Source organism: Tinamus guttatus, unplaced genomic scaffold (genome assembly GCF_059628265.1).
Source record: "Tinamus guttatus ecotype Peru unplaced genomic scaffold, ASM5962826v1 Tinamus_guttatus_pri_ptg000383l, whole genome shotgun sequence".
In the NCBI taxonomy this organism is placed as follows: domain Eukaryota; kingdom Metazoa; phylum Chordata; class Aves; order Tinamiformes; family Tinamidae; genus Tinamus; species Tinamus guttatus.
In genome coordinates this window covers 1,575,049-1,600,081 of record NW_028288917.1, presented here as the reverse complement: position 1 = coordinate 1,600,081, position 25,033 = coordinate 1,575,049, and the positions used below count along the sequence as shown (strand labels likewise).

At 36.7% G+C, this 25,033-nt stretch overlaps 1 protein-coding gene across 14 annotated transcripts in view; it reads right to left on the bottom strand.

Moving 5' to 3' along the window:
- Positions 1-25,033, bottom strand: part of MYT1L (myelin transcription factor 1 like) — a 288,588-nt gene that overhangs the window by 43,884 nt on the left and 219,671 nt on the right. For 8 of the 14 annotated variants that reach the window (XM_088530569.1, XM_088530567.1, XM_088530572.1 and 5 more), the window contains 6 exons: positions 24,241-24,452; positions 17,940-18,187; positions 15,403-15,639; positions 13,585-13,706; positions 13,160-13,222; positions 12,603-12,671 (listed from right to left, as the gene is read on the bottom strand). In XM_088530569.1, coding sequence (XP_088386695.1) covers positions 12,603-12,671; positions 13,160-13,222; positions 13,585-13,706; positions 15,403-15,639; positions 17,940-18,187; positions 24,241-24,452 — 951 coding nt within the window. The remainder of the gene's footprint in view (positions 1-12,602; positions 12,672-13,159; positions 13,223-13,584; positions 13,707-15,402; positions 15,640-17,939; positions 18,188-24,240; positions 24,453-25,033) is intronic. The other 6 variants (XM_088530578.1, XM_088530579.1, XM_088530574.1 and 3 more) reach the window with 2 other exon arrangements.

Below are 25,033 nucleotides of genomic sequence, written 5' to 3'. Positions count from 1 at the left end.
TGTATTAGATCTGGAAAGTTGTATCAAGGAGCACACAGTTTTCTTCACTTAGTCTCTTACACAGACACAGATGCAACCTTTCCCGACAGGCTGATTTCCAGAAAGATCAAGCCCTGTCATTCTCATTGATTTCAATCACCCTCTTGATGGCTCAACAGTCAAACAATTTTTTGTTGTTTAAAAATTTCAACAACTCCAAAGAAAATGATGACTGCGGAGTCCAAGTTACCAAGCTAATGAATGATGAATAATTCTCAGTGAGGTAATTAAGGTGAATCACACCAAGTTTTCTAATCAATGAGCAGGGCAGATAGTATTCCCAGTTCCTGTTCTGCACACCCATCTGCCTCTGTTTTGCAATTTCCTGTATCTCCTGAAAGGATGTTGTAGCTGTCTGGGTAGCAGTAAGAGAAACAATGAGGCTTTTAGGAAGGCATTCATTAACCCGAAATTGGTGCCATTTTACTTTAACCTTGCACATTATGTGGACAAAGGAGACATCTCTTCAGGGAGGGCAGGAACCTCAGATAAGACCAGGAAACTATTCCATACCAAACTTGTGCTGGAATCTGAGACAGTATCTGAATAGCACGTAAGTAATAATACCAACATTGCAAGAATGTTCCAAGGCATCATTACTATAGTACTAGAAAATGAATTGTGCTTTTTATTGTCATGCGATATTCTCCAGTGTCTTTTTCTTACTTTGGTTCTCCTTAAAGTTAGGAAAGGCAGAAAGTCCATGCTTTTGCACATTTTCCCTTCTGTAGCTCCCAAATGATCAGGCATTGCGAGCCTGGTTTAGACTGTAAATATTTCAAGAAAAAAAGCACTTTAATTTATATAGTCCAATAGCTGCAGGAATAATTTCCTAGGCAGCTGTGGAGAGTCCTGCAGAGGTCGGGGGTAGAGGCAGGGATAAATGGCTGTGCAGCGCAACGGTGCTCGGCACCACGCGCTAGCGCGGCGCGGGGAACAGCCCTCGCGATCAGAAACACTCTGCTCCCAGCTGGGAAGGCAGGCACAAAGTGCTCAGGTTCCCTTATACCTTTGGGCTCAGAGCTGGCACCCGCTGCAGAATTAGAAAAGCAGATGTGAGAGTACTAGGTTAACAACTTTGCTTACACACTGCTTACAAGAAAGGTTTTCTTATCTCTCTTTTTTTCATATAGTTCTTTTCCAAATCACTTTTTTTTTGTGCTTATAGCCAAACATCCCTGAATCCGTGAGTATCTGCTTACTGCTCTTTAGTTTAGATTTCTAATTCACTTGGTTAGTTTAACATCGATCTTTGTAAACATTGACTAGTGCTTTTCTCTTTCCAGGTTGTCAAGAGGAACTGTAACACAGTATTTTCACAATGAATATTTACAACTCATATTCAAACTCCAACAATGAGTTTTTTTTAAAATCACTACCCCACAAATATCCTGCTAGTAAAGCACTGCCCTGGCAAGGATTTGGGGGGATAAGATTCTGTGTTGCTTACCCAGAGGTGTGAGCGTTAGCTGGGCACTATGTGGAAAAAGAATGGCACCTTATTTGCCTCCTACCATGAATTAGGGCAGGCAGAATTCCCATCTTCACACCTCTGTAGCCATAAGAAATCCACTAATTTCTACAGACAGGCAGCATATCAGGAAAGGCAAATGAGAAACCATGGAAAAGGGTAGTCAGCAAACTCCCATCTTACAGAAATGCCTCCCATAGGCTGCCTCTTCTCAGTATTCATTGATTTGGACTGTATCTCTTGCACAGAATTTAATCCTTTGGCAGTGCCATATTTCCATCCTTATGCCAAGGGAAATTTATGAAGGTTTCTGGTCTCAGAGGGGAAAAACCAAAACAGCCCCTCCAAAAAAGCAAATGTTAGCTAAGTATGTTTCATTACATTTACAGTAATTCTAAATGGTAGGTATTTTCAGTGATGTCAACAAACTGAACAAACAAACGAAAATCTTAAAGACATTTCTACTGTCATAAAACATCAGCTTTTAAGATAGAAAAAAAATTACTTTTGAGATCATTATTGATTTTACAGAAATTTGCATGCATATTTGATCTGTGGTATAATAACATTCAAAAGTTGGATAGGTGTGTTCCCAATGAATTTACTTGTAAACTATGTGATTATACATGCAGATCGTGTAAGTGGTGCTTATCATTGTAAAGTAGGAGTAATTTCTTTAGTTTTAGCAGAGTTAGTAAAAATTTTGTAAAAACAGAATTAAAATCATGCTAACTACGGTTAAAATATGCTTTCTGGATATATATTCTGCATTAAATGATATTCATTTTTAATTTGTAGATGCTTATTGTACTAAATAGAAGTCAAACTAGAGTGCCTTTTTAAAGAACTTTCTTAACAATATTTTACTAGTGAATACATTAAAAATATTGTCCTTTTTTTTTTCCCTAAAAGAGCAATGGTTCAAAAGGACTCCGTTCATGACAGTCTCTTTTGCTAGACAAAAGTTATCACCTGAAACTGCCTTATCAAGTGTACAAATTCTGCTTTTGTGTGTATGCATGGAATTTGGCCTTACATTGCTCCCATTCCATGAGAAAATGCAGCTCAAGGTGAGCTCTTGAAGCTACAGCATATGACCTCAAATCCAAAGCCAAAGAAAAGAAAATGAGAAGGTTTCTATTTCATTTCCAACCTAGGAGAGCTTTGCATTGGGCCTAAGAAAAGACTTCAAACCACCTTTTTATGTGAATGAGAGTTAAAAGGATTAAATCTTAAATGACTTAAAAAAAAAAGGAAAGGAAAAGAAAAACAACTTCATAATTCTGTTCTTTCAGATTCTTCACACTTAAGTCACAGAAGGTGCTACTCAAAACCAAGATTTCTGTTCCTCCTCTTTTATACCTATACTTATGGAATATACTTACGCTTTCCTGACAGGTGTTCCTTGATTACTGCATCAGAAGAAAACAAATCACCACCTACATTGGTTCCTGGAGAAGCCTTGAGGAGAAACCTATAATCTATCATAGCTTTTATTATTCATTTCCTTTAATATATATATTTTTATGATTCTCCTATTTTTTCATATTTTAATACCTTTTTATACCTTTTGTTTCCAAAGGGAAAAAGACAGAAATGTATTCCCATAGTGTTCAGTGTATCAAATGCTTACAGTTTAAAAATTAAAAAAATGCTCAGTAGTTAAGACAGTAGATATTGAATTCAGTCCTTTTGAATGACTGTGCCAAACATCTAAAAGGAAAACATCTATTTTTGTGTAGCAAATTAATGAGAAAGTTCTTAATTTTTTTATACCTATTATATGCCCATATCTTCATAAAAGGTTTGGATCGTGTGGTTGAAAAATGAGTTGTTTGTTGTTCACCTATTAAACTCTGGATTCACTATTCATTATACTGCATTTAACACTGCAGTGTTTTAGTTCTTTTAGATATCAATAGGTCATAGATGAAGAAAAATAAATAAAACATAGTTTAGAAAAAAAAAATGTGATTTTCATATATTCATCCTACTAAAAAAAAGAAGTTCTCTGCCTGTAAAAGAAGACCGACCGTTGCCTGGTCTTCTTACAAACCTCATCTATGTGATTTGATTCCTTTCCTACTTAATACTGAATAAAAGTGCCCCAGTATTTAGTCTCTTCTGAATAATTTTGTTTGTAGCTCTATTAGGCTGGTCATATGCTTTTTCAGTGTTGCCCCTTTAATCTGCAGCCAGAAAAATCATCTCAGTGTGGTGCTAGCTCTGAAACCTGAAGAGGACAATTTAAATATCACTCCATTTGACCTCTTTACAGCTGATCCTTTTAATAAAACTATGTAAGTAGTACAGTTCTGGAAATGCAACTTAAATATAATTTATTTATATTTAAAAATTTTCAAGGCTCTGCTTTTCTCCTGTTTACCACAGTCCAAAAAATAAATAACAATAGTAATGTGCTTATTCTGCAGTCCTTCACTATCTCTTTTTTATAGAAAACAGATACTGCTGGAGTGGAATGCAGTGTAAGCACAGTCAAGCATACAAAAATAATTAACAATGGCCAATGTCAAAATACCCCTCAAATTGTAAGGTTGTTTCACACAGTGTACACCGAATGAACCAGTGCTGAAAGAGCACACTGTCGTTATCTGTAGAAGGAGAGAAACCATTCAGCAGACTTTGAAGCAGTGGAAGTTCTGTGTGTGTTAGGGTAGAAAAGCAGTTTTCACATGCAGATGAGCAAATGTAAATTCCATTTACTGGGAATACAAAAATATTGTAAAAGAGGATTATGATGAGGTGTTTATGAGGGATATGGGATATTTTAGGGATATAAAACATTGATATAGATACTACAGTGCTGAAAAACACGTGTGCCACATAAAGTCCCAATAGCATTAAGGTATAAAATAAAGGAGTGAACTTAAATGCATGGCAAAATTAGATGTTACTGTGCAGATACAGACACCAAGTAATCAAGTTAGCAGTTGGCCATTCTAAGAAACCAAACGCAAGAATTTTTATACCTTCAAAGATTTAAATACAGCAATCAAACATGAATGCTAACCCAAGAGAGCAGCTGAGGATATCTGCCCAGATCATCACTGTTGTAGCTTAGCCTAACTCCACTGAAGGCAATGGAGCTATGCTAATTTACACCAACTGAGGATCCAGACAATCATATTTAGGACTTCAAGGTACAAATTTACTTTGATTTGGAGATATATAGTAAAGATTTTGGCAAGTCTGACCAAACACGGAGAGTGCAAAACATTGCACTTTTAATTCCCCTTTTAGCAACTATATAGTCTATGCAGCTTCCCGTGGGGATTGCCTCAGCACTTGGGATATACCACAGCATCATGTTGCAGATCTTTGCGGATCTGGATGGAATGAGCAATCGTTTATGAACTGTTGATTTGAAGCAAAAATGATCAACATCACAATGGACTTTTGCACAATAACCAAATTGTGCCAAAGAAAAGACCCTTGAATTGAATATGAGCAAATGCCAGGCTGAATGAGATCAATTATGTAGGACACATTCAATGACAAGGAAGTATGACCAAACCCAAGGAAGGCAGAGGCAACTGTACAAATGGAAAGACTCCAAGACAAGAAGGCCTTAGAGAGATTCATTGGGCATGTTAACATAACTAGACAAATTCATTGATAAATAATCACAATTAAGTGCTCCTCTCAGAATAGTTGATTAGGGATGGCACAAAATGGCACTGGAATGACTGGATGAAGAGAAAAATTTGGAAAATTAAAATAAATTGTCAAATACCCATCCACATTGAAATATTCAGTGATTAGTAAAAAGCCTAGGAACTAAGTGTAGTATCTACAAAATCACCTAAGTTATTGCAGACTAAATTCCACTTTCAAAGTTAGGTACATAGAAGTTACAGGGATGTGGATTCCCCAGTGCTTACGTTCCTTGTGAAAACAAAGTTTTGGTTCTTAAGTCATACAGGTTGTTTTTTAAAAAAAATCTCTAATTCAGTGAACATTCATCTGAACTATTCGAGGTGATAGCTAAGTGGCATGTGCTTTCAAACACTGATTAAAATCCTAGCAGCAGGAAAAGTACAGCTAGCAAATGTCTTTTTTTTAATAATTAAGGGTATAAAGAAAAAAAAATGATAGTGATAAACTATTTGAATATTTTAGATGCCACTGTGCAAATTAAAGCCTGCATTTCAGAAATTTTCATGGTATTGAAAACTTACTAAGGCCCAGATTCTGCAAGGTGCTTCATGCAAACAGGCTTTTGTGCTTACATGGAACATTTCACAGCATCAAAGGTACTGATATGTAGATGGTTTTAAGGACCTTTTAGAGAGTACATGCTTTTAAGACTGCCTTTCAATAATGAAAACAATAATGAAGGGTCTTATGTAAACAGAACTCAAGTATCTATTTTGGAGACAAAATTTAACAAACTTAAGTGAGAAAAAAATGGAATGACTCAACCTTACCAGTCTGAATGAGTTATTCTAACAGAAAAAGCCCAGCCACTTCCATGTGTGAAACTTATTGCGACTACAGAGATGAGGTTGCTGCAGATGATGGGTTTCTATACAAAGGACATTATCATAACACCACACAACATGAGGTTGGAAATGCTAGGTATAACCTACAGTGCCCATTTGAGTATTGAGAAGTGCAGGAACAGAGCCCAAGGTGTTCTGTTCTGGCCAGGCATGCATGCTGCCATCAAAGATAAGGTATCCAAGTGGAAATCTGCAATAAATACAGGAAACAAAATGCAAAAAAAACCCACTGAAACCACATGAGATTCCTAATTTCACTTGGCCCAAGGATCTAGTTGAACAAAATGGGAAAGATTATTCCTTACAGGTCAACTGTTACTGGGAATTTATTTTCCCCCTTTTTCTTTTTTTTTGTTCTTTCTTTTTTAATATAATTTAAATTAGACTTGCACACTAGCTTGCAATTTAATAAAACACCATAAACTGCAGTTTGTTTTACCATAACATTGCAGGTGAAATAACAAAATGCTATCATTCACAAATGACTCATTCTAGTCATTTTTTAACATTATTCCAAATACACCATGCTTGGTCCTTACAAACACATTTTCCATATAAAAGTTAGATAAAGCATCAAGGAACTTAAAAATGTCTTTGCAGACTCAAAGGATACATATTTAGCATCAAAGAAGTATTTTATTATAACCCAGAATTACTTACTAGGCTCAACAACTTTAGTATTCAAGTAAAACTGTAATGCCAACTTCAATTAAGTTTCACAAGTAAAAAAAATAATAAGAAGAAGCTAGAGAAGGAAAAAAGACACAATAATAAGAATGGAAATAGTTAGTCCTCTTGCAACAAAGAGTAAATTTCTAAGAGAAAAGTATGTGAAAGATACTAATGGGTCATAGCCTCCCAAATGTCAGTCTTACTGAGTCCTTATAGCAGAACAGAAGTAATCTAACCAGCAAAAATAGAGAGGGCAAGAGAAGAGAAGGCAAGGCAAGCAAAGAGAAGGCAAGTAAAAAGAAGGGATGTCCATAATACCAGTGATAGCGCTCCTGTGAAGATGGAGTAATACACATACACACAGGCAGTGAACTTTAAAAATATCTCAAGTGGCAAACACAGGATGTACGTGGAAAAAACACATCAGCAGCTAAACAGATACTTGCAGAAGTAGCTCTTCTGAGCACAAAAAGCTACTGTGCATTTGGATAAGTATCAAGTTTTAGTGAGGATAGGTGCTGTTCAAAATCCAGTAATAATATGCTTATATGTTTAAAGAGCCTGTCTTTCTGCAGTGTTTTACTAATATATCCTATTAGTTTTTGTCCCTGCATTTCAATTTTGTATTTGGAGAAAATGTAATTTTGTGTCAGATGACTAAATCCAGGAAGAAAATATTACTTTATTCCATTATTTTAATATCCAACACAGAAAACACAACACAAGCTTCCCTGTCTCTAGGAGGATATCTCTTCTTTCTATTTTACTACTTCCTGTTATGCACATTGCAATAAAATTACTTGAAACACCAGCAAAAAGTGAGTATGAAAAATGTACAGAGGAGTTTCACTAGAAGTGTAAGCTAGGGATACCCTTTCCATCCTGAAAATTATACTGCATGGAGTCAGTCATTCCAATTCTTAACAGAACTGTGATCAAATCAGGAGAGCTTCAGGGAAGCTCACCTTTCTGTCTGGACCCACCAGAAGAGACTGCTAGGATGACACATCTAGGAATGGGCCGACAAGGATAAAGGGAAAATATGAGAAACAGTAGAAGAGGACCACAAGAATATGGAATTTAGGATAAAGAATGATTTGGAAAGGAGAAGGAGGCACAGAAATTCCAAATCTTCCTTTATTGTGGGGGGGAAAAAAAACAGACTGAAGTTCTCACTTTCACTTAGTAAGAGATAGGCAAAATAAAAATTCTCGGGCTTCACTGCACAGAGAAATATGAAACTCTTCTCTTCCCTGAAAACACCACAGGGCCATGACAAAAGATGTTCACCAGAAAAATAATGGCATCCAAAATCTGCTTAGAGATATAGGTGCTTTGGGATGGCAGGCCTGTCAATAGTACAACAGTATCAGACCAGCATTCAGATTTTTTTACTTTGTTGAACTGCAAATCTTTAAGAGATTCAGACTCTTTAATATAAGCCATGTGATTTCCTCAAGAAAACTGACCCAAAGGAAAAAGTTTCACAGTAAGGCAAGCTAATGCTTAGTTATAGAACATATGGCCTTCAAAAAAGTATGATTATTTTCACTTCAGAGTAACATCAGAATTAAGTAAGTTCATCATTTGTTTGAACTCTGTTATCTAGGTGGCAATACACTGAGTAGAAAATTCATCAGTCAGTGTGCAGCACTTTGACTAGAGCTGATTTGCTGAGAATCAAAATATATACTTTAAAACAATAATTAATTTTACTTTAAAATTAGTTAAAAGTAATTCAAAATGTTGATATTTTACAGTGTTTCACAAAATAAATTGCATTTAACTACTGAATATTTTAATATCAGTAACTATTACTGGATGGGCTATTAATTGCTTTCTCGTAATTCTCATCAGTCTAATATCCCTAGGTCTTTAAAAAAGCTAGTTGCCTTTCAGATACACTATAACCCAATTCTTAGTACTGGAAAGTTTTGGCTTCTTACCAAATATTAATTTCTTCAGAGACTCTTAACACTGTTGACATCCTTTGTGTCGGCATCAGAAACTGGGAATTAGTTTTGAAATGATCTTGTTATTTGGAGATCATTGATCAGGCTGTGTAACTGCTTTGTCCTGCCTAAAAGCTACACACAAAGTCTCTCATGTTTTCATTTGTGCTTTGGATAAAAGTTGAGAATCACACAATCTGCCAAGTACCCCTCAGCAAGAAGCCTTAAAGAAGAGAAGCATGGATGGCAAAGAATAGTTGGCCTACTCTGCGACAACTTAATGTCTTGGAACATAAGTCTGATCTAGGGAACATGGGCAATGGAGGTTACAGAACCATATTTACCAAAATGCATCATTGTAACATTGTAAAGCTAAGTAAAACTTTCTCTAAACTTTTCAGATTATCATATTTCTTTTATACTATCAATAGAGCATCAACATCATTTGAAATCTTTGATGTCTGCTATTTTTGATTTTCGTTAGGGCTTAAAAAATAATCAGTGTGTTAGCAAAATTCTAGTTAGGAAGCTGCATTATACTTAATCTATGCTGTACAATACAAACATGGAGATTATGGAAAAGTAGAATGTAGATAAAAGAGTAGACAAAGGCTTTGTCAGTACATAATATTTGCTACATGAGCAATGCATGGCAAAACTGTAATATTATGAAATCTTCCCAAACTATATAGTCCAGAAATATAATCCCTGTAGCATACTGCACTGCCAGTTGTTCTCTATACCCCATGCATTAGAAAAATATTTGCCAGAAATTTTACAGAGGCTGAAGTCTTTGCGGATGACTGGAAAGAACTATGTGAAGACTGGAACAAGGAATAAAAGATGAAGAAGAGGTGGGGATGGCACAGATTGGAAGAGACAAGACAGAAGGGATCTTGGTTTGGGATATAGGTGAAGAATGTATTTACATCTCTCTCTAGAGCCTGGGGCAGAAGCCAGGAATCCTCATGCTTATACCTCTGCTGTAAGCACATACATATAAACTACACTAGCAAAGTACCTCACCTTCTTCTGGTACCAGCCCATGTAGAACATTGTGACTGTTATTGCTGTTTGCTACTAGAGTAGTTCAGGTGACATAAGTAATAGATATCATAGGGTCCTGTGGTGCTGGTTGCCTGAAAAAAAGCCAGTAGGATCCCACACCATGGACTTTTGCCTTCTTTACAGTTTGATCTTTTTAAAAGCAAGGAAATTATACTGTAAAACCTCACAGAAAAAGAAAGGAACTGATGTCAATGAAGCACTTAGTTGTTTAAAAATTCCAAAATCAAAGTTGCTTATGCAGCTTTGATTTAGCTGCTTTGTGCATATGCATTATCATTTACATGATCACATCTTTCTCCTATCTTGTGCAGAGAACAAGAGCATAAATGAGTACTGTATAGAGAATGCTGTCATCCACAGGACTCCTACATCTCTGCCTTGAAATACATACGATAAATGAGAAGATGTTTTTTCTTTCTCGTTCTGTACAAACTTCTGCATGATGGCTAAGATGGAGAGAACAAAAAAAAAATGTGATGAAGGCAAGAGATGGATCAATCTGACAAGAAGCTTGAGACAGAGAGCAATGTAGAAAAAGGATAGAGGAGACAGGACAGAGTAAATGGAACAAGTGAAAGTTGGGAATGAACACAGAGCATTGGGAAGGAGAAAGGAGACTCCCATTGCTGTTCTGGAACACTGGACTCTATTCTGCTTTTTCTATAGAGTTCATCCCTTTTCACAAATGGTCGATCATTCATTGTGTAGAACTGCCAAATTCTCACAGCTCGGAGAGCATTTAATGGGTATTTGGCGTTGAGCATACATGGTTTTCTATAATGCCAAGAACACAGTCAAATTGAGTCCTAGAAGTCTCAAATTGAGCAGAGCTATTTGCTAAGGTTTTCTGTCCTTAAATTGTGGATAATACCAATCCTGGCTCACTTAAATGTGTAATTGTGGGTAGAAATAAGTTAGTTCTTTTATAACCAAGATAAATTCATTAGGAGACACTCAATTTCAATGGTAGTGAAAAATATGAATGAATTAGTAGATACATTCTGAAAGAATAGCTTGAGAAAAGTGAACAGGAGACAGGGCCACGCATGGCATGCTGAAGAAAACAGAGAGCATTCATTAGACTGTATAGGATGGTTATTCTCTACCCAAATTACTTTCTTATCCTATGGAGAAATATGTGATCAGGAAATGAAGGCTTGTTTGGTGATGAAGAAACAAAAACAAACAAATTTAACCTGTGTAAAATTCTGTTATCTCCTAACTTTTGAGTTAATTTAACATGTTTATGTGCTTAATAAGTATATGCAGGTGCTAATATCATTTTAAATATGACTTAATTTTGTTCCCTTTGCTTGGGCAAAATTTGAAATGAGTAAAGAGAATGGTAAGAGAAAGGAGTGGGGTCTCAAGTTTAAGTGATCTTTTTTTCCTTGTAGCTCAAACTAGGTATGCGTGGTGGGAGACACTTAAGAGAGGCAGAGGAGAGGGCTAATTCAGGAATGCTTTCAACAAGTAGAAACTTTTATAAAGGGTTAGAGCAGCAAAGGATGTATTTAAAGTATTATTTATGCTGCCCAGAGTCTTTGCTATGCTCAGTCTATGTAATCATATTTCCTCTAACATCTGCTACTTGACCAATCACAACCCAAAACACAGTTCCATTCTTCAAATGGAACACCCAAAACACAGTTCTGTATTTCTCTGGGCTTGTTTGCCCATGTCTCACTCTGATTATACATATATTTGTCCCCTCAGCAATTTACACCCCTTCCCATTGCACATCACATAGTCTACTAATGGCAGATACCAGCAGGACCTGAACTGATAGTTCGTAAAAACTGTTTTCACTGGGTGGAGAATCAGTGTGAGCTTCTTACCTACTGCCTATAGCTATGGGTAGACTAGTGAAGACTGGACAACAATCTAACTTCAGCAGCTTTCTTATGCTTTTTTTCTTATCTTTCTCATGCTTTAGGGTCTGCTCTTTCATCAAGGTGTGTCCTGAACTCAAGAAATGCTCTTAAGGCCCCCATGTATGATAGTGACAGAATACTGTTTAGCATGAACTATAAACTATCCATTCCTATTTTCCCTCTCCAAATTTCCCTTTTTACCTCTGTAAACCCTGTAACGCTCTGTTAACCTCTAACCCTGTTAACCATCTAGCCCCGTTAACTAAGGATTCATTCTACCAACTCAGGAATCTATCTTATAGCACTATCAAATACTATAGTTCTTCCACATCTAGAATTTCAGTCAAGCACATGTTGCGGGAAGACAGGTTAAACCTAATTCTCACAATTCTCTTTCATTTTTCACAATTGTCACTCCAAAGTACTGAAAGGTAATTGTAAAGAAAGCATGTTAAGTAGGGGAATAACTAAGTAAACACTAAAAAATATAGTCAAATGAGAAAACGCATTAAGCTAATAACAGTGATACAAACCTGGGGAAAATTATACATGCATTAGGGATAAACAAACTGTTCCCTCTTCCCTCCACTCTAGTTCTGAGGAGCTCAATCACTTTGCTAGTTGTGTAATCAGAAGTGTTCTGTCAGTCTAACCTCATGTTTTTTTTTTTTTTTTTTTTGGCTGGCAAACTCAAAGATTTGGGGAAAAAAAATGAGCAGGAATTCAAACACTTAGATGAAATTCCAAAAATTCTGATTTTTTTCCATTCCTATCACACAAGGAATGCACAAAAGAAAACCCTACAGCAACAGACTTATTTATAGGTCCAGCCTGTATAGAACTCCTTGTAGACCTAGCATACACTCCAAACATGGATCAGCCCTTTCGGTAGCATATAGCAGCTCTCCAGATAGCATATATGTATATATGTTCTGATGTAACTATACACAGGTTGCAGTCAAATAAATATGCATAAAGAGAATATTTGTTCTTTATATCTTACTTGAGTTCTTGTGAGCTTGTGGCCAGCATACTTCGGATGCTTTTGTCAGCCAAGGGACAGCCAGATAAACTGTAAGACATGGCAGGATATATAAGTAAGTTAATCTTCTTATTAAGTGAACTCTCTCAAACAAACACAACATAAAAATTAAAAAGTAAAAGATTGTAATGCAGAAAAGCGATGGGGCAAGTGCTGTAATATTGAATTTTGTAATACAGTTAACCCTCTGAATATATTTAGATATCAACATTACTTCCAAAATTACATACTGTAAATATGCTTTTTTTGTTTTTCTACATAGTAAAATGTAACAAAATATATTTGTGATTCCTGGGTTAACTACTTAAATGCTTAAGCATACTTTGGAAATTTTAGTAATCTATTTAAAAATAAAAGACGTTTATACAACACACAAATTAGCATGCTTTTAAGATCAACATATATTACTCAAAGGGTTAACACAGAGTTCAACGTTTTACTTTGACAGCATTGTTGAGGTAAGCTGAAAACAATAAATTGAAAAGACAGAATCCACCATGAAAAAAATGAAGTCACACCTTCTATGTGAGGCGTAATTACCAGTCACATGACCACTCCCATCACACCCTGGTGTTGGACATCTGCCACCAAACAAAAACAAAAACAGCCAAAATAGTAAGTATGTTTAAAAAAAAGCTTTTAAATGTTTCATTGTTTCCAGTTTAGCTGCAATGACTGCAAGGGGTTTTAAGCATCCTAATCGAAAAGCTGCAAAATGAACAGGATTAAATGAAAATGGCGTCTCAATACAATATAGCATCATTAAGAACAAGCAAGTACACATTAGCTTATCACTTTACTTAACTGGCAGTTTGAAACATTTATATGCTGCAAATGTTGCATGCTCATACTGCAAGGCGTATATGTATTCGTTTGGTTTAAAAAAGACAAAGAGAGTAAAGGTTAAAAGGAGAAAAATAATTTCACCTCACATTATGCTTACGTTATTAAATCCTTTTTGCTCTCTTTGCATTGAGGGTATTTGGGTTTAGGACTTGGGATTGTAACTTCACCAGGATACCTTCTTTCTTCAAGGGCCTCTTGGAAAGGATCCAAATCTTCTGGCTACAGGCAAATATAAAGTGTTAGTCTGGGAGAGGTTACCAGCCACACAAAATGCTATAAAGCAGAGTCATCAGAGGTTATGCATTTTATCCTTTCTGTCAAAGAAAAATAATGAAATTATTCTATATTCTTTATTACCCATTAGATCTTTAAATCATATATGCAAATTCAAATTTTGGTAATTTACGTAGGAAAAAACAAAGGCAAAATAGATATTTTCTGTTGCTGTCATATTATTTTGCTTTAAAAGAATAAATATATTTTCTAAAGTCACTACAAAACAGAGATACTCAAAAAAGGAAACTAAACATGGTGCCTTATGCATCAAAAGGCTATCTAAATACCATTTTTAATGGTTTAGATCATGTGAAAGATGAAATAGGAACCATCTTAAAATCTACACAGAGCAACATAATCTGTGACAAGCCCCAATGGAGCTTTCTGCCCAAATATAATTTTATAATAATTATATAATTTTTAACTGTTATAATATTCTAATTATTAATTAATTTTACTGAGGCATTCTGAAATTTAGCAGCACCTCTTTCAGTAGCAAAGTGTCCGAATGCATTGATAAAGAGATTCCTGCAGGTGGTGCTATCCTATTCGCACTGCCGAACAGGCTCCGGTGAATACGCTATACTCGACTCATTACCTTGCTTTTCCCTGCTAATGACAGATTTCTTAACGTCAGGGAAATTCAACGCAAAGCCATAACGGCCACCAGAGCAAGAATGTACTCCGTATATCTAGTGAAAATGCCACTCTCTTACATGCTTCAAAATTACCAAAAAATAGTCTTAATTAAAATAGGCAAAAACGATTCCTAAACACAAATATTTTTTTCTTGATTTATATGATAAAATTAGAATACACAGAGAACAATCGATAAAAGGCTCAACTTTGCAAATCATGAAGTGAATAAGAGTTGAAACCTGATAAACAAAAGCAATGGCATTAAAACTTGACAACAACTCTTTTTAATTTTTTGGCTCTCATGTCGCACATTCTAAAATTTGAAATGTAAGATAAATTCCCTAATATAAATTCCCTTTCCTGTTTAAAGGGTTTTGCTGTTGTCTTGGAACCATGAATTTTGAAGTAACACTAATGTCTAGTCTCACTTCATTGTATTCTTGAAGCAAATTATTTAATTAATGCAGGCCCTGAACACACACAACTATCAGGAGTATATAAACCATTCAGAATCACATTAGCTGAAATAGTTAAAAACTCGTATTACACTATGGTGTTTTCTGTTTTAATTGATTTATAAGTAATATACACTTCTAAATGTTCTGTCCATTATTTGTGCTTTTCAAATTCAGGAGAATATCTTGCCTTGAGAGATTTCCCCAGCACAGTTATGTCAACCTATTTATATAGCATAATATAATCTGGAAATAGTGAAGCATCTTTACTGAAGAAAATACTTGTTAACAAGATGATGCTGTTAGAAAACACAATTCACATGCATGGTTCCAATGATGTTTTATGGAACTTAGTCACAGATCAGATGTGTGCCAATATGATATATTTCTAAAGACTACCCAGTAGAAAGTCCTCTTTATAGAAAGCCAGTATTTTTTCATCACCTATTTGTTTTGTTTCCTCTTTCCCTCCAAATTCATTTCAGAAATGTAATGGATTACAAAAACCAGACTGCAATGAGAACTAAGAGATGAAAAAGACATACATTAATCTCTTTGGAATCATCTTCATCTATCCTCGTGGGCTTCATTTTGGTGTAGTCCACTGGCAAGTCCCAGCAGTCCCCCTCGTTCAGTTGGTAACACCGGTTATTCATCACAGCTTGCCGTTGAGGTGACATTGGCTCCAGGGGTGTCAAAATGGTACAGCAACCATCTCGCTGCCTCTGCTTGTTCATGCTAAGGTCCAAGGTCCCATTTTCATCGACTTCCATATCAGGATTCTGTCAAAATAAGAAAAATAATGTTAATTATCTATCAAGCTGTTACCTCTCTGTCTTTTTTAATCTCATTGCTTAGCAGAATGATAAAACGCTTTTCCATTCCCGTATAGATTGTAAGCATTGAGCCCCCTCCCACACATAACATGCTTCTGTTACACAACATTAATGCTGTTAAAGTAGATTTCTTCATATCTTCCTGAAAGGCTAATCTGATGTTTGGGGGACTAGCGGAGAGTCTTCATTAACCCTCTTGCCACCCGGGACACAGGTGCCAAATTTGGAATGAAAATGAGAAATCTCTAAAGGTATTTCCCTGTTGTTGTGTTTATGTTCCTGCTTTACTCTGTGCCAGGTGAGCATCTATGAGTTAACATCTGCATAATTCTCCTAGTTTCCCATCCTGGCACCTGTCTGGGTGACTACAGCAATGAAAACAGCTAGTAGCAAATAATCTTTCCTTTTTATTCATGTAATATTAACAGGCAATGTTTGGCTAGATAGTGACAGTGAGTTAAATGGGTAGGTGGGGTCCCACACCAAGCCCATTTGGACACCATTTGCCAATGCCTAGGAAAGGAAAACATGTTCAAATTCCACAATTCACCCACTGCAGAAGTATATTCATTAACACTGCATATGTCTGTCCTTTATAACTAACAAATTCAGGTAAAAGAATCCTTGTGATGATTTCTGTAATGACTGAGGTACTGGAAAAACAAAGCAAGTCAATATGGGCTCTGACTTCTTTTATAGAAAGAGTCAGGGGTTATCTGTTTCATTAGGTGTGGGGGAAGGAAGATGTCTGAAACAAAAGATGAATTTTTAAAAACACATGGAACACAGAAGAAAAATGCCACAAAATATCCCTCATCTTTTCACAAGTGAAACATTTCACAAGGAATTTGATTTCAAAACGAGTGCGAATTCCACTGTCTCCTCCTATGTCTGGCGGCTCTCTCTCCTCCTGAGCAGCAACAGAGCTGCAGAAAAACATTGCGAGTGCAGATCGTGCTCTCTGAATTATTGCCTTTTGTCATAGCATGTATCTAATTGCTGCCATCTTGCTAATTTAATTGTGAAAACCCTTATTCCTTCTCTCAGATTCATTTCTTCAGTACCACTGTAGGATGAAAGATCCCCTCTGCTTTTGACTATTAACATTCACAGCATCTTATTCCAACTTTTTTCATCCCATTGCTACAGAGTACAGCTGCATTCATTCACATGCCTGAAAAAAAATCCTGTCTCCTATAGCATTAAATAAAGTACCACAAAACTCAGCATTTAAAAAAAACGTTGCCAATCACTGTAGAGTCAGTGATGACCTTTGCTAATCGCCACGGCTCCGGTTCGTTATGCATGGCCACGGCGCCTCCTGCAACGGCAGGAGGAAAAGCTTTGTGTATGTGTGCAGAGCAGAACATGTCTGCCAGCTCCAAAACACAGCAAAAACCTTCCCTCTGTGCTGCAGCTGCCTGCTCAGCCCTCTAGCGGCATCGCTTAGCAGCCAGCAGCCTCCAAATAGAGCATTTATCATCCAGAAAAATCTGGCAAAGCCTTCAGTTTTTAATTAATGTTAATAATGCTTTTCTCCCCCCCTTAAAACAAAAAGCTTATCAAAATCTTTTCTTTTTTTTTTTTTTTGCTATCAGTATGGCCATTTCATAATACACTGCAAGTAATTTCGTGAGCATGCAGAGAGCAGTGACGCTGCACTGCTGTTAATCAACTTTGAAGTCACTTGCGCTGGAGGATTTATGGCTTGCTTCGAATGCATTATGCAGCGACTTTAGCGCTGTGATATCACAGACAGGCAAGAAATTATAACATACAAGTAGCAGAGATTTCTTCATACTTAATCTTACAACCTTAGGTCCCTTATGTGACTTGCAAATGAAATTACATCATTAAATCTTAACCCTTTGATAAAACGTATGCAGCAGGCAGTGCTTAGCAAAAACAATCTGTAATGCAATTAATACCAGCAACCCAAACATCTTTTATAATCACAGATCTCACTAGTAGGAGACAAATCAAAAGAAAAAAAGAGGGAGCACATGTTATCAGGATCATCAGTCTATATACCCAAGCTACGTGCAAGCAATTTGCGTCTTTAGCTTTTTATTTTGCTTCCTTAGCAGAGCGACTAAATTTTGTTCATTTTGGGGTGGGGAGAGGATGGGAGGGGGAAGGAAAAAAAAACAATTAAGCAAGATGTACAATTCTTCTATCTACCAGGGGCACAAATCCAGTGCAGTAAAGAGGAATCTTCATCAACAAACATAATTACTCATTTTTACCCTTGCACAGAGATCCTGAGGCTTAGTGGAGAGGTTCTGAGGCATCTCTCTGCAGCGAGTGGAGAGGTTCAAAATAGCAGTAGCAGCCATGTGCGCTGCCTCCATGTCATGGGTATAGTCAAAGCTGCTCTTGCTGCAGGTACTGCTGGCACTGCTGCCTCCACCACAACTCATATTGCTGCTGCTGCTAGGGGCATAACTGCTTGTTGTGCTGCTGGTTGGGCTGGAATTCTTACAGTAACGCTTGGCTGTGGGAAGAAACATGACAAGGATGACTCAAAAGCACTAGCATTCTGCACAAGTGAAGAGAAAAACAAATTGCCGGAGGTGAAATTTATAATGAGCAACAATAACTGATACAACAACAACAAAATAAATGCAGTAAAAATGATGGCTGTATTTCTTGATTTCTGCCTGTGATCTTTAAATGCTAAATACATGCATTTGTATGAAAGAACCACCTGAAAAAATCTGTGCAATGTGAGCATGAATCGTACTGACAAACAGGCTGGAATTAAAAATAGCAAAAACACAGAGGAACACTGCTTTTACCCCACATATATAGTCAGAGAGAAGGTAGGAACTGCTAGAGTCACTCATTTTTATTAATGAGGGGTAGCATAACAAAATGGGACCCTACCCAATTTACAGGAGCAAACTGTTCATTTTGAGGCCTGGTCTCCCTGGAGCTAGCAAAGATCAAGCTCTTTGCGATGATAATGGTCTTGATCTCTGAGGCACAGCACTGGCCATGTGTCCTCAAGCACTTCAGACCTTCTAAAATATTTCTTCTTTCTAATCATGGGCAAATACTATGACCTTGGCCATCAGAAAGGAGAGGAAGAAGAGCAAGTGATGGAAGAAGAAAGGTGGTGGTCACATGGGGTTTTATCATGGGTCTCACCAAGGTGAGAGTGGTGGCTTTATAAATGGAAACTAATAAGTGAAACCTTCTCATCTTCAAATTCCCTACCCAGAACACCTACCTACAACTCTTCATTAAAATAACAGGGCTTCATTTCTTCTCATACTGACATAGGGGGAACTTAGCTGTATTCTGACTAACAAACCAGTAATGTCACAAAAGAACGAAGGCACTGACAAAGCCCATGTCCACCTTATTGAAATACCGCACTCCATTTTTACTGTTTGTTAAGACATGTTCCTTGTAGCTAAAATATTATAATAATAAAAAAAATAGCCCATTTAGCTCTTAACCCATTTAACTCTCCAAAACTGTTCTCAAATAAACTGTTTTCACAGCGTTTAAACAAAATGCAAGGAAGAACAAAAAGCAAGAAAGTGTCAGCTGGTATCCTAGATCTAAAAGGTTTTTTTGCTTTTTTTCATGAAAGTTGAGGTCAGGGCATATACATATTCAGGATTATTCATATTTTGGTGACTGTTTCACCTTAAGATGGGAATGTATACTGTAAAGATCACACCATATAGCAACGTATAACAATAACCAACTAGCATGCTGATTAGAGAGCTATACAAAAAAGGTTGGCACCCCAGTTAGAGCTCTTCCTTGATGGGTTCTGTTTAAACACCATCCTCTTTGGGTGCATTTGTTTGAGCAGACACAGATATAAGAATCTGCTCCCAGGAGCATAGCCTGTTTGTGAAACTGAGTCTGCTTTGATAGGCAGACAGGATTCAAAGGGAAAATCTGAAAGTAAAATCCTCTTGTACAGCTTTTCCCATCCTTTTCCTTCCTTAAAAAAAAAAAAAAAAAAGGAATGGTGTTATTTTTACTGTAAATGAACTAGTGTTTCTATTAATTCATAACAGATGGAGTTTTCTCAGGAAAACCACATAATGCACAGGGTGTGCTTATTTTAAGTGAAGTGAATGCTAAACATTGATCACACTACGATGCTCTATACCTGTAATAGCACTACTCTTGCAGGGCATTACCTTACAATAAACCTGTGAACTATTTCTCAAGAGTTTCATTATTAATATAGTAGTCAGTGGTGGTTATTAAAAATTTGGCATTTACACACACAATAATTTTCCTACACTTAAGGAAGGAAACTGAATATTTCAGTTTCTACTGTGTTAATACAGCAAGTGTTGATAACATCAACCCTGTACTGCTGAATTTGTCTTTCAAAGTCTTCCAGTGTCTTTCGAAATTCAGGCAAACAAATAAGGCTTATGTCTCTTGCAAAAAAGTTACCATATTATAGTAGGTCACAAATAAATACAAAAGATACTACATGGGAAATCATGTATATGAGCATGTGTGTTACAGAAAGTGAGAGAGACAGCAAGCTTAGGAATAACTGTCAAAAGCTCAAGCAGGCTCTGATATGGGCTCCTCTGTGGCCTTGGTCAAACTACAGTATGTTTAGAATTTATTTTCCCTATAAATAGAAAGACGCTCCTAAAATGCAGTTGTGTTGTGATTCACTTGCAAAACACTTTGAAGGTGAAAAGTGCTACACACAATCTATGTATTTACTGGCTTTTAGTTAAACCAATGATTTAAGCAAATCTTATTCAGAGAGGAATGGCATAGTCATTTTAACTTGACCGTAACTGGACATTTTAAAAAGAATCACATAACCTAGACTGCTAATTTCACATTAGCTTTTCAGGAGCAACACAATTTGCAATGAATTAAATCAAGTCTATGTATAACAAAAGGAAGGCTGCATTGTCTCAATATCAAGTAAAACACTGGAATTCTGCTATGCTGCCCAGCTCTGTGGCACCAAGTTTTTGCAAGCTCTGAGGTCCATCTACACTTTATGATTCAGCACTGAAACCAAATGTGGAGAACAACCTTCCCAGAAACTACTGGACACACGTCCGGCCAGCTCCATATCCAAAAGGGCTACCTGATCTTGCCTCCTGGTCTTCCATCAGACATTTCTTCCTAGGCACTCATTTCAAAGAACTTCTCAGTCTAGAGGCTGCTAATTAGTAGCAGAGGAGTGGCAAAGACCCCATAAACTTAAAGGATCAAACTAAGACAGCCGGAAAAGAAGTAAATTCTATCCAGGCACCCTAATCCCCATCATTGGCTAGACACTGGATTTGTTATGAAATTACAGTTGAATTATAGTTCCAACACAATTTCTGGTTTATACAATGAGAGATTCATCTTACCTGACTTTGGATATCTGACCTAGTCATTACAGGCTTCCTCTATGGTCAGAGGAGAAAAATAGGAAATTTGAGGGAATGACCATCTGACCAACTTTAAATATCTTCTTTAGGAGGAGATGAATTGCATCAGAGAAGGGTCTTTTTCCTTTATAAAAGAGGTGGCTAACTAGCTCACACATAGATGTTGACAATGTAACCACCCCTGCCATCTTCTCAGATTTTTGACTGAGGGAAGCAGGTTCCAGAGTGACAGTGGGAGGAGAGGAGCTCCCCACCATCATCTGAGCAACTGAAAGGGCTGCTGTCACCTTTGTCTGATCAGTCCGGCTTTCTTCTATCTGCTGCATTAAACGAGTCCAAGATGTGGCCCACTACGAAACTGGTCTCGAAGGAAAAACAAGCCCACAAACACAACTGATTCCTCAAGAACTATGAGCATGTCCTATCCCTGTTCCTGTTTGCCTTTTATTTCAGCTTACTGAAAAAAATATCCAAATGAGCTATTTATGTTCACGTCACTCACAATTGTACCTTTCTGTGATGACAGAAATACCGTATTATCTTACAACTAATGAAAGATTCAAACATCAAGTTATTTTCCTTATCCTTAGAGAATTTCTAAATCTGTTATCAATTTACATTGTTTGAAAAAGTAAACTGCTGTTTTCTTTCAAATTCCTAGGCTGCCTTTCAGTTTTGTGTAGGATGAATTCTTAGAACTACATCTGATCTACATAAGTGCATTCACTGGTATGCCCGAGGAGTGCATGCACTGTACCTCCATGATGGCTTTACTAGCAATAATTAAGAATTCACTTTAGGAACAAATTTGAAATTACTTAGAAATACTGCTCAGTTCATTGAGGAATGGTGACTCTTTCGTGTTAAGACACTCCTCCTGAAGTCTCCTTTATATTACAACAACTGCTAGCAAAATCCTTGACCCATTTTAAGTCAGTGCCAAAACTCATTTCGGCATGTCCAGGATTCCAGGATTTCCCTTAATTGTTGAATCAGTCCTGGCTGATTGTCTTCAAGAACTTCAAACTTGAAGATTCTCTTCAAGAACTTCAAAACCTTTTCACCAATTTAAGATAAGCATGACAGGTCAGTTATCAGAGATATGGAGATCCTAAAGGTTTCATGAAAATTGCTGGTTGGGTACAAATAAAATCTCCAATGAGGTTCCTCACTGTCAGAGGACTGCCCAGTGCCTTTGGAGTGTTTAGTCGTGTTTGCTGGCCAGCCAGTGTGCCTGTCTAGCCAAGCAGCACACGGCACTTGGAACCAGCGCAGTGTGTGCTGCCTCCTGCAGAGCCGGTGGGATGGAACAGATCCACAGGAAATTAGTTTTCATTTGTCGAACAACCTGCTACATCTCTAATGGGCATGAGCTGCTCTTGGTGCACAAGAATCACACATACTTGCTATACAAGCAACAAGTGGCTACATCTTTTTTAGGAAAGGCAATATTCTATTTTGCTGTGGGGTCAGAAGATAATATTTAATAAATCACAAGCATCCAGAACATCTCTCTCTGGCTTATATCACTGTGCAGAAAAAAAATTTAGTCCCAATATTATTTCAAAGCAAAGCTTGTAGTTAGGTTCAAAGAAAATGACTATATAAAGAAAGTTAGCTAAATTTGCATAGTTTTTCCTCATTTAAGGCCACATTTAAATTTCTGTTTAACATTATATGTGGTTTCAAATTCTGGTGATTTGGAAAAAAAAAGTGTAATTTTCAATCCTTTGTTGAGATAAGATCTTAAAAGAGCTAAACACATACCACTTGCTTAAATATCAGAAACTTCAACCCTAAATATACACATCAACAGGCTCCTTAGAAATGCTCTTAACCCTCTGCAAAAGCAGACAGAGCATATACCATATACACCACAGTAAACATCCCATTCACCTTATGTGAGTATAAACTTATCAGCTTACCAACTACAGTGTTACATGCAATTAGTGCATTATCTTTAAGAACATTCAAGCTCTGATCTGACAAATGCAAATAAGACAGGAGTATGAGAGTATGAGAGAAAGAAGACTTTAAGAAAAAAGGCACTTTTACTCAAAAAAAAATGTGTACAGTAACTAGCTTTTACAATCCTTGTGTTTTCTGCAATGGCGGAAAAATATGTCCATTGATAATATCAGAAACCAAAATACCAGAAATATGAAGGCAGAAGCTGAAACAGTTTTCCCTGTCTCCACTTACCAACTTTTGAATGTCAGGCAACAGAAAAAAAAATAGCACATATTTATTTCTCTTCTCCTATGCAATAATCTGAACCTATCTAAAATTTTTAGGGTAGTCAGTAAGTAGTATCAAATATTTTAACTGACATTCCTCCTCTCCCCACCATTTCACATTCTGAAAAAAAATAGAGAAAAAAAAAAGGTACAGATTTAAAAAATATATACACATATACATACATAGTCATGTTTATATATACACATATACATATGCATGTTTGCATATATGCATATATGTGTCTATATGTATACATAGAATTTGTATTATTCTGATAAAGTTTTGATACTCGTGAAGGGTAGAATCCAAATCTTGTAGTGCATTTCTTTCCCTAATACAAATCCTCTTGCCCAATAGATATGATCCGTTGTTTTTTTCTGTCAAATCCTGAACACATTTATGATAGGTTTTCCAGAGAATTCAACACGTGTATTCATGAGGACAAGATGAGCAAAAATGCCTCATTAATAAGTAGCTGTGATATCTGAAGTGCAATGAGATCCACTTTTCTACATCGGTATCCCCACAGAGCCAGTCTGTAATTTTTATGAGTTACCTGAACTACTGTACAGAAGCCAGAAACCTAATGTGACCCATGAGGACAGGTCTCCCAGATAGCAACATAATACACTGCTCTTGCACCTCAAGGACTAGCTCTGTTATTTGGCTTTTATTGTCGTTTCAATATATCCCAGGAGCTTAATAGCTGGAGATGTTCTTTTGCAGCGCAATAATCCTGAAGCAAGCAACCATATAAAACAATGCTTTTAAAGAAGGCCTTTAAAAATAACTTACACATGACAGCATTCTTCATAATACTATATGAACATGAAAACACGTCTTATTTGTATGATGTTTACATATACAACAACATGATTAACTGCAAACTTGTCTCTCATGTATAAGAGTGTGCACCTCCTACCATCATATCCTTTGGGGGATATATCCCTGGATTGCACCTTGGGAGCTATGGCTCTCTTGCCATAGGCATGGTTGTCATAACTGTTATATTCAAACGTAGTCTTAGAGTATTTCTCTAGTTCCTTGGCCAAGTTGGAGCGGGGTGTGGTGGTGGGGACATTGTTTCTGTAGCCATACTGAGGGATCTCCAATTGCTTAACAAAGCACATGGGCCTAGAAATTAAAGATATGTAAAGTTTGTTAGATGCAGTTCAGTTTACTGTGTCTGTGCATAATTTATAGCTCAGATTAGAAAATCTTAGTTATTTCTTGTACTCAAGAGACAGCAATATATTATTGCATTTGCTCGGTTTGGTTATTTTCAGCAGACAAACAATATATATTTTATTGAACAAAGCCTAGAAAAAAAAAATTCTAATATTGCTAAATGTGCCCTGTAGCTAAAAGTATTTTAAAATTCTGTTTTAAAATACTTCAGGACTTGCCTTCCCCTGCATAATTGCATCACACAGCAAACATTTTCTCTTCTGGGAGGTGAATTAGGGGGGGGCATTCCGACTGACATGAAGAGGTTGGACAAGTTCCTTTAAATGTCAAAAAAGGTAAAGGCACTGAAACCTCCACTTAAATAAAGGCATTTCTTCTAAATTTGTTTCAACAGAGTTGCATGCAATTTTCCTGTATGCTTTCTAGAGAAAGTAGACCCGTTTTATCTTTTAATATACAAATCCATGTACATCTTGAGAAATACACAGGAGACTTTCATACAATCTCTGTCGACTTTGATCTGCTTC